The sequence below is a fragment of the Ailuropoda melanoleuca genome, chromosome 9, assembly GCF_002007445.2.
Source record: "Ailuropoda melanoleuca isolate Jingjing chromosome 9, ASM200744v2, whole genome shotgun sequence".
Lineage (NCBI taxonomy): Eukaryota > Metazoa > Chordata > Mammalia > Carnivora > Ursidae > Ailuropoda > Ailuropoda melanoleuca.
Window position 1 is genome coordinate 74,556,715 of NC_048226.1, and position 14,221 is coordinate 74,570,935.

Sequence of the window (14,221 nt, forward strand, 5' to 3'; positions counted from 1 at the left end):
ACAACAAAGAAAATTTCAACTGAAATTCACCATACTTTCCATGTTTCAACATTTTAGGATGTCACAGGAGTTTACTATATGAGAATTCAAATATATAATTAAATAAAAAACTCAATTTTAACTTCAATGATTACCAAATGTGGTCTTTCAACAGTATTTCCAATTCACTAAGGGCTAACTTCTTCCTTATTTGTACTCCTGTTGAAACCATTCTAAAACTCGCTAGTTCTCTTTTCTTCCTACTTAGGACATAACAGCACTCTTTAAAAAGCTTAACTGACAATCATAATACTGCCTTGAAGTTACCATTTTTAAAAATCATGCTATGCCACACACACACAGAAGCTAAAGGTATTTCTGAGTCTGTAGCATCCCCCCCAAAAAACAAAAGTTAGGATTTTTAATAAATCACTATCAGATTGTTTTCTTTTTCTTCTAAAGCAAAGGGAAATAAAATAAAAATCCAATTAACTGGAATCCTATTAAGTGTAATTTTACAGTCAATGGAAATTTCCAGGAATTTAAAAGTAGAAAAATGCAAATCAAATCAGGGTGTTCTTACTTAATGCTGATACACTGGTGGATGCGACAAAAAGTCTCAAATATGAAGAGACGAGCATTTTCAATGAAATCCTCAAGACAAGCCACCAAGAAGAAGTCATTCACAAGTACCTATGTATGTAAAATATAACAAAAAAATTAATAGCACTGACAAGCAATTTTAAAAAATGTGACCCAAAATACTTCCTGTGTGCTTTACTTATTGTTCCAGTTACCACAATTCTCTCACCTAATATCACAAGTTCTACATACCACAGCACTTTCTAGAACACTATGTTCAAGCCTCTAACAATTTAAAGAAGTAAATGAAAGGTACAAGAAAAAACCTTCAGCACTGCCATGTTTTCTTGTTCTACTGACGACTTGAGCGACCTTGTGACAAAGTAGCTTTGTCCTGTCCATTATCCTACACAAATGCTTTGTAGATAACATATCTTTTCTAGCTTAAAATAGTTACAACAGACTAATATGCATATTTCTGTGAAGTAAGTAGACTTGGAAATAAAGGAAAAAAATTTAAGGTATGGCTCCTATTCCACAGATTGTACCATAATTAAAAGAGAATATTTTAACTTCATTAGTGTATATTTAGCAAATATACACCAATACATAATAACACTGCATGTAACTATATGAACACAAATTATCACATTGGAGTCTATTTTATATTTTGTCCAATGTGTGAAAATCACCTCTGAAGTTATACTTACATGATAATTTTCTTTTCCTTAGAGAAATAAAATCTTAGTCCTTCAACAAACTCTTTGTATTTTGTGTTAACATTCAGGTTCAAAAATGAAACTGACAGGGGCGCCTGGGTGGCACAGCGGTTAAGCGTTTGCCTTCCGCTCAGGGCATGATCCCGGTGTTATGGGATCGAGTCCCACATCAGGCTCCTCCGCTATGAGCCTGCTTCTTCCTCTCCCACTCCCCCTGCTTGTGTTACCTCTCTTGCTGGCTGTCTCTATCTCTGTCAAATAAAATCTTTTAAAAAAAAAAAAAAAAAAATGAAACTGACAAAATGGATTTGGTAAATGCATTTAAAAGGTAAGTTTTTAGTTTAATTTCCTAAAACTCTGCAAACTAACATTAAAAAAACCCCAGAAATCTCTTTCAGTTGCTCCAAGGTACTTTAGTTTCTACCAATCAACAGCAGACATTATTGCTAAAAAATTCACACCCTTATAGTTTTACTGGTTTAAAGCAAATGTGAAGTACAATCATGTGAAAAATTCTGAAGATAGGCCCACTTATGAAACAAACTGAGATTCACAGTTAGGATGTGCAATTTTATACAATCTTATACATATATATGAAGTACTTCACGTATTTACTTATATAGGATAAGACACGGAATTATGGGCATATATGTGAATTTATAATGCCACCAATGTTTTAACAAACTACTAACAAAAGGGATACACATATGGCAGTAACATTAAAAATGTCTTTACCCTAGCACAGTTCTAAACCATTGATCATATTTTAAGATTGTTTCTGACATAATTACTTTAATAAAACACTGCAAGTTAACTCTTACAATATCCAAACATTAAAGAATGTTATTAATTTATAAGTAAAAAATTCATACTTACTGATTCACATTCCCTCAGCTTTTTCTGAGCCCCATCAAAGTCAAAGTTAACATATAAGCATTCAACAAATTCTGTAATTGGGTCTTTATATGTGTAAGACTCCTGTAAAATTAAGTCAAAGGTCAAGCTGGATCAGATTCAACACTGTTTGTTAGACTGCCCCTAGAATATCCCAATCTTCCTGTTTTCTCCTCCTCCGCCATTAATTTCTAGCAAATTACCTTGTGTCATCTTCTCGAAGCAACTGCTCATATTCTGATCCCAGGCCACACCTTAAGCTTATAATGCCTTCCAGACTGAGTTCTCTAAATGCTCATCCTAGAACCATTCCAAAGGCTTTCAAGTTCCTCTATTGCCAAAAGTCTCTCTTAGTCAATAAACAGTGATGAACATCCCCAAGTATAAGGGTATTCATACACTGCTGAATCTGTCTTTTTGTATTACATTTATTCTTAGGTAAAATAAGTAAGCTGTTTTTCTAAGCTGCAGTTATTGCTAAGAAACTCACTAAAAATCTATCAGTAGGGCTGAAGCTTTTTTACAACTTGGGGACTATTAATACTGTATCCTAAGTAAAGATCACTACTCTGGAATTACGTAGGTAAGCCATCTCCCAAGAAACAGTGCCAGGCTCCAAATCTCCTTCACTCTTTGCAATAAAGGCAACACTAATATACAACGTATACTAAGTATCCACCCAGCAGAGAGCAGTATTCATTCATACCACATCTAATGTAAGTATATCTTGGAATTAGAGTAAATGCCCATCTGAGTATCCTGGGCTCCTCTTTCTCTATGTATACTGCATGTATCCTTTCTCCTATTTTTAAAACATTTTACCTCAAGAGTCCTACTCTAGAAACCAATGTTAGATCTAGTTTAGACACGTTTTAAAACCCAATAAAGATTTTAGTTTTACCTGTTGAATAACTTTAACAAGATCTTTTAGCACCTGTCGGCGTTTCCGAACATCTTTGTTTGTTATGACAGCTGTAGTCAAATAGCGTAGAATATGTGGACACATTGTCTGAATTGCATTAAGATACCTAAGATAAAAATATAAAAGACATTAATATTTTTTAAATTTAATATTAATAACTTACCCAGTTTCTCTAAATCTGTAATTAACCACGTGTGACTTAAAGAAACACTTGAATGGCCCATTACACTCTGCTGCTTCAGTAACATAAGACTGAAAATACTTCAGAATGATTATCATAAGGACGATCTCCTCCGAGGAAATGAAAAAACAGAAGTCTGCAGAGAATGCCAGCTTGTATTCCCCAGTTTGAAGTGAACTGGAAGACTCACTTCAAGGTAAAAAATCCTATTATTATTGTTAAGTAAAAGGATATTGGAAAGCCCCTATACATGCTGTCAGTCTGTTCTAAAAGACTGCTAAGCTATGGCTTTCCGTCATTCACCTTTTGGAAAAAAATGTGTGAAAACCTTCTATGTGCAAATCAGTCATCATCATCAGAAAGTGAGGCATTTAAATAAAGATTCAGAGGATGAAAGACTGAAAACTACAGGGAGAAGGAAACAGAGTATTATAACGCTTTGGTTAAACTGGTAGCACCGGGAATTAGAAAGTAAGGATTATATGTCAGACAAATGTCAATAGGGCCCTGGCTAATATTTAACAAATCCTGGTATTCTGATGATCAGCAGCTGGCCACCCTCTGTCATCTGGTGTTTATCCTGTATTCCTCCTGCTCAATTCCTTAAATAGCTCCCTAATTTTTATCCAAGTACCTCTGAGTGTCAAGCACTATGCCAATTTTGGAAATATATGTCAGTAAAGTCCATTCCTCTTGGCTGAATATATAAACCCCAAAGTACCATCAAGCTTCATCTCCCACCAGACCGTCATTGACTGCTTCCTGTTTTTCTCACTTCTTAAAGCTCACTCCATATGGATTGCTCCCCCAAACACATCTTTCTGAAAGCCTACACTCTAGCCATCCTTCAAGATCCAGCTCAGATACCTTATCTTCCAAATTCTTCTAGACTATGATATTAATACATCTTTATATTTAATCACATTGTAGATTCCTCATAAAATGTTGTCTGAACTCCTTAGAGGACACTAGAATCTGATAGTAATCTAACAATTAAAAATATTTAGTCCTTCCTTAAATTCCCTCTAAACAAGGCAGGGAATAAAAAGAATCAACACTCACTCAAGAATAAACCAATTTCTGGGAAAAAATAACTAAATTAAGCCTGAGCTTCAGGCAGAAATTTTTAAATTGCAATCTTCATTCAAATAATTCTTTGTCTCACTACTCTCTTGCCAGAGATCTCATGCACAAGCACAGGAAAGGACTGCTTTTCTCAATACTGACTGTGAAGTAAGTAATTTTAGTAAGCATTTCTGGAACTCATAAACTTATCCATATGGTTTAAAAAACTAAGTTTATTGTATAAGATGCTAAACATATTTTACTTATCCTAGCTTTATATCACTGCATCACCTATATCTTCATTGTTTTTAATGGAGGATAACTTCTTGGGAAATCAGATCCCACTCTTTTCGAGAGTTTATGGCAGGGGCTAGCAAAACTTTTGTAAAAGGCCAGAAATAAATATTTTAGGTTTTGCAGACCAGGAGGTACAATTGAGAATATTGTACAGGTACTTATATAGAAAAAAAATTTCCAAAATATTTTACTGATAAAGCCCAAAATATTAATAGTGGAGTATGATTTTTTATAACTTATCTACTAATGAGAAGAACAGCATTTATCTACTGGGGATAATTTTGCTTAATTGTATTCAAAGTTAGAGATCCTAACATTAAAATTTATTGCAAATGTTTATCTGTTAATGCTGTTCTGAATGAAAATTTACATACTCAGTCTTTGTAAATGTTTTTCATGAACCTAATACTACCACAAAAACTGATACCAATTGATAGAAATATGATTTTAATTTATCATATTTATCACCTGGAAGGCATTCTAGAACTCTTGTTAAATTCTTCTTTTGATATTGTCCTTTAGGGTATCATTACACTACAGATAAATCACTTCCAATTCAATAGCACAGTTAAGTGAATTTTGAAATACAGAAATTTCCTTTGTACTCATGATGAGGTCTAAAACTTTCTGGAATTATAATTTGAGCTTGAAAAATATATCTGCTATAAATGTGTGTGGGAATGAAGGTCTCCTTTCTTGTTTTACCATGTGAAAGAACAGAAAACATATAAAGCAGCTGGACATTACTTGTTATTCATGCTATGTTAGTTGTCATCAAAGTGACTACTGCAATACAGTTTTCCATATAAATACTATTTTGTTTTGTAATTTTAGGGTGAATTAAGAAACATTAACAAGTTACAGCAAAAGTTAATTCCAGAGCCACCCAAGGCTTGATAATAATGTTTAAGGGCAATTTTTCTCATTCAGAAAAAATTCAATCTTGCCCCGAGCTAAGTCACCCAACTATCATTAAGTACAGAAAGCCAAGATATTCTACTTCTGATAAAAATTCATGGACTGGTAACAGCTAAGTCCACAGGAACAAATTAAGTTCACTGCTGACAAAAACGATTCAAAAATACACCACATGGGGTGCCTGGGTGACTCAGTCAGTTAAATGTTCAACACTTGATTTCAGCTCAGGGCAAGATCTCAGGGTGGTGAGATCAACACAGGCATTGGGCTTCACGCTGGGTGTGAGGCCTGCTTAAGATTCTCTTTCTTCCCCTCCCCCCCCCCCCCCGCAGCTTTTTAAATAAAATCTTATTAAAACGAGCAGTTAAAGGACATTAAAATACATTTATTAATTAAAGTCACATTTATTTATGTGACTCAGTTTAGACTATCTCATCAACCTATCCAAAAATATTGCCATAGATTTTATTTTCAAGACTCTGAAAATTACAAAACAACTTAAAAACAGGTTTTTCAATCTTCACTGATGTTTTAATTCAGAATGGTATTACACCATCTATTTCTAAGCTATACCTTTATAACTTAAAATATATAAGCATTTTAGAAAAAAATGTTAAAATCATAATTTAACAGAAAATAATAAACAAATCAAGTGAAATGTAACAACTATATCTTCATTTAGGTTAACATATAACAAAAGTATGGCTCAAGAATGTTCATATGAAGTTTAGCTAATAATATAGTCAATATAAGCCATACCATGAAGCAAATGCTGATGTTATTCCAATCTTAAACTATGTTTATAGAATATGCACACATACAGGTCAAGAAGCTAACACTGCCCCTGTAATCTAGAAAACTCAAGAAACAATCCTAGAATTTTGAAGATCCGTATTTTAAGAAGACTGTGGCTAAACTGGCAGTTATCTAAGGAGGGCAACCAAATACTAAAGAGTCTGAAAAATTACACATTTGATAAAACCATAGAAATTTAGCCTGAAGGAAGAGATAAAAAAAATTATCTTCAAATATCTTTAGTGTTCCACCAAGCAGTTTTGTCTTCTGTTGTTCTAATCAAATAAGAAACGAGAAGATTCAAAGGCACTTAAGCTCAAATGGAAAAATAAATTTTTAAAAATGACTTGTAGCTAACAATAGAATAACCTAATTCATTTACTAGTGAATTTCTTAGCACCAAAAGCTGGGTAATTGAGCATAATGATATAAAGGATTCTGGGACTTACATATTTCTTCCATGTAATTTGGCCTGGAGCCCTAATTCTAAAGCTTTAGTTAATGTATTACCTGGTATCTTGTTAAGACGCAGATTCTGATTTAGTTCTAGGGTAAGGCCTGAGTTTCTACTTGATGCCTATTCTGCTCGCATAGGAAGCACACTAAATAGCACTTCAACAGGCTTAACGTACACTTTTTTCAAATAATTTACTTGAGTTACATGTAAGCTTTTTCTTTTTCTTTAAGATTTTGTCTATTTATTTGAAAGAGAGAGAGAGGGAAGGATACAAGCAGGGGGAGTGGCAGAGGGAGAGAGAGAAGCAGGCTCCCCACTGAGCAGGAAGCCCCATGTGGGACTTGATCCCAGGACCCTGGTATAATGACCTGAGTTGAAGACAGACGCTTAACCAACTGAGCCACCAAGGTGCTCCATGTAAACTTTTTAAATTAAAAAGCTAATCTACCACGTACGGGGAAAAAAAAAGGTTGACGACAAATTCAAATGTTAGAAGTACATTTTTAAGTTTAAAAAAATCCATGTAATTTCATACAATGAAAGCCAGAATTATACAGTGAAATAACTTACTGTGGCTGGTAAAGGAAGAGATCAATTATGTTATCACGCCCTTTGGGGTGGTTGAAGAAAACAAACAGAGACCAGTGGATGAGCCATGTTCGTTGCTGAAGGGACTGAAGTGGAGAACTCACAGACTACAGGGTTAAAAAATACAGACACAGGAAATATGAGAAAGAGGAAAGAGAATAAACATTGCTGATCTCCAAATTTTAGTTAAAAATGAGAACCTTCTGAGGCATGCTCTATGGCCATTATGATCTAAGTCCTATTCCCGAGAACCTCTGCACGAACCTCAGCATTATAAATTACCTCCTGATCTGAGATTCAATAATGTCTGCTAAGCCATTTTTACAGAAGCCATAAATTATACTCATTTCAGAAAACATTTTAAAAGAAAGGATGAACTAAATACTCCATAAGTTGTTTTATTAGACAATTGTAGGTGAAAACTGCCATCTTCTACATAGGACTTTATTGAGGACCTATCACTGAGGTGGCACTAATAGTATTATGCCATTTCCACTGTACAAATAAAAAAGGTGCAGTAGCTATAAGAGAAATGAAAACTTGAGTTCTCTTCCCTAAGAGCCAAAAAAATCTCAACAGTTTCTTTCAAGGAGATTCAGTGAAGCTAGTCAACCCACTAACCCACTGTNCTCCTTTCCCTTCATTCCTCCCTCCCCCACCCCCCCCTTTAAAAAGAAGTTAACAGCGTTTTCCTTATCAGAAAGTATGAAGGATACACAAAAATTTCAGAGAATAACCCTGGAAAAATATAACTCACATTATTATCTATGGTCTCTTTTAACCGTGTAAGGTCTTCCATAGCAGCATCCCAATTCTGCATTAAGATTTCAGAGGCCAGTTTTCCCCAGAGTGAACTCAAAGCATTTCTATCTGTTGCTGGAACCTGTTTAAGCAATCATAATTAATTATATTCTGAATATTCCAGGAAAAAAAGATACTGTGTATTTTATACCTTACATACCCACCTAGCCTACTAAAAGACCTGTAGTTTTCTAGACCAAACAGTAATTATCTAAGTCCTTATTGGATCACACTGGTTAAACTGATTCAATTTCCATTTAACTTAATTTACTAAAAATATTCAGCTCGGAGCGCCTGGGTGGCCCAGTAGTTAAGCATCTGCCTTTAGCTCAGGTCATGATCCCAGGGTCCTGGGATTGAGCCCTGCATCAAGCTCCTTGCTCAGCAGGGAGCCTGCGTCTCCTCCCTCTGCCTGCTGTTCCCCCTGCTTGTGTACTCTCTCTCTTACTCTGTCAAATAAATAAATAAAATATTTTTAAAAAATAATAAAAAGGAAAATACTTAGCTCTTTGACATTCAGTCTAAATCAGAAAGAGTTAACTTAAAACTAGGATACAGCACCAGTGTTAAAAGCATTATTTTCAGAACAAAAAATATGCAGGGCACCTGGGTGGCTCAGACGGTTAAGCATCCGACTTCCACTCAAGTCATGATCTCAGGGTCTTGGGAGTGGGCTCCTGAGTCTGGTTCTTCCTCTACCTCTCCCCTCTGCTAGTGATCTCTTTCTCTCTCTCACGCGCTAATATACAAATAAAATCTTTTTTAAAAAAAACCCAAATTATGACACAAATGAAAGGAGTTAGAGGGAGAGAGAAAAGCAGGTCTACTGGTTAATAACAATTAGTAATTATCAAAGGAATATGTACCAAGCAATAAATGTTCATTTTCACATAATCCTAATAGAAACACTATAAAAGGTAAATATTTTTTATCCTCATTTTAATTAAAGAGGTGAAGCTGATGCATGGAGAGTGTAATTTGTCCAAAATTACACTTCTAATTATGAAAGCTAAAAATTTTTATTTATTTATTTATTTTTAGAGAGCACAGGGTGGAGGAGGGGTAGAGGGAGAGAATCTTTCAAGCAGATTCCCAGCTGAGCAGAACCCAATAAGGGGAGGGGTGGGGCTTAATCCCATGACACATGAGATCACAACCTGAGCCAAAACCAAGAGTCCAATGCTTAACTACTGAGCCACCCCGGTGCCCCCAAATCTATAAATTTTATACCATAATATAAATCACAAAATAGGAGGACTAAGGGTACCTACCTTTTTGCCACTGATGGAATAAGGGTCAAAAACCTAAAACACCTATTAAGGACTTTGACGGTAGTATATAACTCTAATGTACTGAATAACATTGAGCAAACTCTAATAAACAGACGTTAACTTCATAAATTAAGTTTTGAAACATATTCATGAAACTACTGGTTCTTATATGTCCACAAAAAAAGACTTGTATTTGAATATTCGTGGCAATTTTTTTTATAATAGACAAAAACTATAAGTCTTTGTTTGTTTTTTAATTTTATTTATTTGACAGAGAGAGCACAAGCAGGCGGAGCTGCAGGCAGAGGGAGAGGGAGAAGTAGGCTCCCCGCTGAGCAGAGAGCCCAGAGCCCAATGAGGGGCTTGATCCCAGCACCCTGGGATCATGACCTCAGCTGAAGGCAGACACTTAATCAACTGAGCCACCCAGGCACCCCTGTGTTTTTTTAATTATGTTTCTAAAACCACAACCAATTCAAGACACATCCCAGTTTGACATTAAAATGTGATAAATTATGTATCTGAAAATCGGTATGAAACAGACATCTTTTACACCAACATTATCAAACAGGGCATATCAAACCCAAAACTTCAGCCAAGATCCCAAAGCTTCTGAAAGTCATCATTACTTAAGCTTTCTTGAGTCAAAGAAAAGTACCTTTAAGTAAAATGGCATGAACTTACAGGAGATAAATTTTAAATTGAGTGAAAACAAAAATCACGCTACTAAAATATGATCGCCAATAGTTCTAGCGTCTTAAAATCACTTTTATTTCAAATAGCTGCTGGATGAGGGAAAGGGTTATATTTTCAAGTCAGACCAAAGGGACAGAGAGGGCAGATTTTAACAAAATAATTAAAATACAGTGTTAATCCCTTTTATTTACTTCTGTAGTAACTTTTAAAACAAAAATGTTCAAAAATTCCTACCAATTCTCCTTCATGTCATTCAAATTAACGCATTTCTTAGAACACAACCAAATAGGATGCACTCCTTGATGTATTCTAAAAGCCATCAAATTTTTTAAAAATAAAGGTAGATTCTGGTGTCACACAGCTTTAATTTACACAACACTGACCTACAATAGGTCACCTGGAGAGTCAAATTCTAATCTCAGATCATACTTACAATGGTTCTTTCATAGCTTATGTTTCCCTAACTATAGATTTAAAAGAATAACCAACCACCAGACAAGAATTTAGAAATGAAAAAAAGGCTATTACAAAAAAATAAAAGTAAATAACTAATAAGTAAAACACGGACATTATTTATCCCAAATCCAATTCAGGATTTTTAATCTTTGCTATTAACAAGATTTTGAACAAATACATAGATTTTATGGTAGTGCCTACCTAAACAAAAGAAAACGAGAAGTAAAATTATCCACTGTTTTAAACTTAGCTTGGTTAGCCCCTATCAATATGCCAACTCCCAGCTACTCAAATATTTTGTCACACAGATGGGACATAAATTTAAAAAAAATTTCACATAATTTCTAAGCACTATCCAATCACTATATTTTGACAACTCTTAATGTAAAACATTGATTTTTGTGTTCAAATCATGGTAATCTATCACCTAACCAAATGCCATTTGAATTCCAACGCAAGACCTGTTAGGCAATGCAAAAGCTTAAAACTGAGAATTTTTTTAAGCTAGGGAACAAACTAGGAGCTTCATATTTTAAAAAAAGGAAATAAAAACTTCACAAACCTTTAAGTATATATACCTATCATCTGTAGGAATTTTTAGACTAATTATAAAACCACACTACATAAATGTAATATACTGTTGAAACTAGAATATGTTATATTTGTTAGGATAAAAGCTTTTTGTGGCAGCATAGCAAGTTTTTTAATCCCCCAAAGTTTCATGCGTACTACTCTGGCTCAAGTCCATGTCATTACAGTTGGCTCTTCATACCAACCTGCTTTCAAGGGTGGATATGCTAGAAGAGTTTCAATATCTGGATTTCCAGCAGTTACCTTAAGTTTCCATGTCTTAGCAAAATGGCACATTCACTCACTGACCAGCAACAATAAATTTACTGTGCTAGAACTCTAACATGACACTAAATCTTCATTCTCAAAATTCACTCCCAGCATTAACAAATGATATGAAAAACCAACTCTTTTCATGTACCTGTAATCATATCAGGCTTCTGATTTTACAATCCTGGTTTAAGCTGTTTACATTTCCAAAGTAATCAACTTTTGCTTTCCTAAATCCTTCATAATATTCAAAGTAAAACTGATGGAATTTTCTGATAAGCCACTACAAGTTTACCATCACTGATTACCTTCAATGCACTTGCAAGCTAACCACAGATAATCTGTAAATTAAGAATATTCACAAATGGGAGCAAGAGAAAAATAAATTTTTTTCAAATCAAACTTCAAAATACACTGAAAATCTTTATTTCCTTTTAAAGGAAGGATAGTAGATTTAAAAAATGAAGCTCTCTAAGAACTTTTTTAAGTGTAAGAATTAGCTGTATTAATAAAACACCAATCTCTTCCCCTTCCCTGCTCCCCCAAAAAGGAAAATTTAATTTCCTAGAAAACAATCAAAGATAGCAGATGTAAGTCTTCTCTTTGTGGCAGGCGTATGGGCCTAAAAGAATAAAGGCTCCAGAAAGTAGAGACAGAAGAAACAGACTCTTCCAAGGTTAGAAAACAATAAGTCCCTGTCTAAAGAGGTCATTTCCCAACATCTAGGATTAACTAGAGAAATCAGAGACTTAGGTACTTGCTTACTAACCCAAAGTGAGTAACAAATTATAATTTCTCAAAGGAGAAGCTAGTTAAAACAAGGGCATTTTGATAACTCTAGAAGGCATTAATACAATTACCTACACAGAAAGCAGAATGAGAAAAAAATCTTTCCATTTGAAAGCCTGATTCTTTTCTTTGGCTTCATGCAATTTTCCTTTTTCCCAAACAAAAGCACTGAATCTAGGAACTTGTCAAATAGGCAAATGAAAATAACAAACAGGGTTCTTTATGTTTAGAAATTTGCTCTAATATTACAATTCCTCCTACATTATTAAAAAAAATCATTGAGCTTTATTTTCTAATAGCTAAGGTTGAAAGCAAATGGAAAAAATTTACTAGTAAGGCATAGTTTTTTTCAAATATTAGAATTTCATAGTTGTTTGAAACAAAAAGGGATGTATATAGCATAAGATATTTAATTGAAATTAGGAATGGATTTATTCAACAAATATTTAAGCATCCATAATGTGCTGCTCACTGTGCTACACAGTAATATAACAAACTGATTACATGAAAGAATTTGGCTAATGCTAATCATACAATTACACATAACAAATTAGCAGCTCCTACTTTTGGATTTCAAGGACAAGTTAAATCTCCCTCCAAATTTTGAGGTCCTGATATAAGCTTTCCTATCTCTCTTTGTTCTTTGTTGGGGAAAGTTTTTCTCCTTTCACCAAGGATTCTTGAAAATTTATGTACAGACTCAAATCTATACACATGTTTTCACAAACCAAGGGAATCCTACAAAATCTGAGAAAAGAAAAAAAAATTTACTCACCAACACTCGAAAGAAGTAAAGATATTCTGCAGCGCCAGAGTAATTCCCACATTCATACTGGAATTTCGCATACCTGTAGAGTGTATCTAAATATTCCTGCCTAAACTAAAAAAAAAAAAAAAAAAAATTAAAAACATTTTTAAAAAGCAAAAAAAAAAGCATCAGTTCTATTTTTAACTTTGAGTTTTAAAATTCAAACCATTTACTCCTTTAATGTCCCCAGACATTAAAGTGAATCCCAAGTGTCACAAAAAAACCAAGATAAAACAAAAACCATGATCAGAAACACATGACTCTTATATATTAGCAATTGATGGATTTATCATTCATAATTCTGGTCTCAAAGAGTTATGAACTGTAACGATACCTAATTTGTTGCAATGAGAATATGAATTGCAGGAAAAGGTGTGAGGTGTGAGTCTCTCAGTTAGTGACTGAGCTTAGGCAACTACCAAGCGCATGCATCCCTATAAGGTTTTGTGATTCTGTACAAATAACATATACAGTAAATTTCAGTTCTCTGTGAAAGCTGGCCCCCAAATTACAGCCAACTTTTAAGTTAGCAAGGCAAGCAAGGTGAAAGTAAAGAAATGTAAGAGAAGGGCTACAAACTAGAACATTATCAAATACATCAAACATTCTATATGGAAACCAGAAAGAATAATTTGCACAGTGGTCAGCAAACCTCTTGTTACAGTAACTGTTAAATGAGAAATAAAACTTGAATGCAAATGAAGAATTAATTATATGCAAATCCTCACGCTTTGCGTTAACACAAGGGAAAGGAGACTGGGAGACAAGTAGGGAAGTCTACGATAAAATTCCTTTATTGGGGATTTATGAAGACCTTGATAATGTCAAGAACTAGCATTTCTTTTTTTTTTTTTAAAGATTTTATTTATTTATTCGATAGAGATAGAGACAGCCAGCGAGAGAGGGAACACAAGCAGGGGGAGCGGGAGAGGAAGAAGCAGGCTCATAGCGGAAGAGCCCTGATGTGGGGCTCGATCCCATAACGCCGGGATGACGCCCTGAGCCGAAGGCAGATGCTTAACTGCTGTGCCACCCAGGCGCCCCAAGAACTAGCATTTCTAATTCAAATTTAGTTCTATCTTTATTTGTTAATCCATCAGAAATATAAAATGGTACCTATTACTTGATTATTCTAAAAAAAATAAAATTTTGAAAATTTCTAT

The 14,221-nt window shown here is 34.4% G+C and overlaps 1 protein-coding gene across 2 annotated transcripts in view; it reads right to left on the reverse strand.

The window, feature by feature from the left end:
• Positions 1-14,221, reverse strand: part of EIF3E (eukaryotic translation initiation factor 3 subunit E) — a 38,786-nt gene that overhangs the window by 15,188 nt on the left and 9,377 nt on the right. For both annotated transcript variants that reach the window (XM_002918710.4, XM_034668478.1), the window contains 6 exons: positions 13,026-13,130; positions 8,155-8,280; positions 7,380-7,504; positions 3,076-3,202; positions 2,157-2,258; positions 563-672 (listed from right to left, as the gene is read on the reverse strand). In XM_002918710.4, the coding sequence (XP_002918756.1) occupies positions 563-672; positions 2,157-2,258; positions 3,076-3,202; positions 7,380-7,504; positions 8,155-8,280; positions 13,026-13,130 (695 nt within the window). The remainder of the gene's footprint in view (positions 1-562; positions 673-2,156; positions 2,259-3,075; positions 3,203-7,379; positions 7,505-8,154; positions 8,281-13,025; positions 13,131-14,221) is intronic.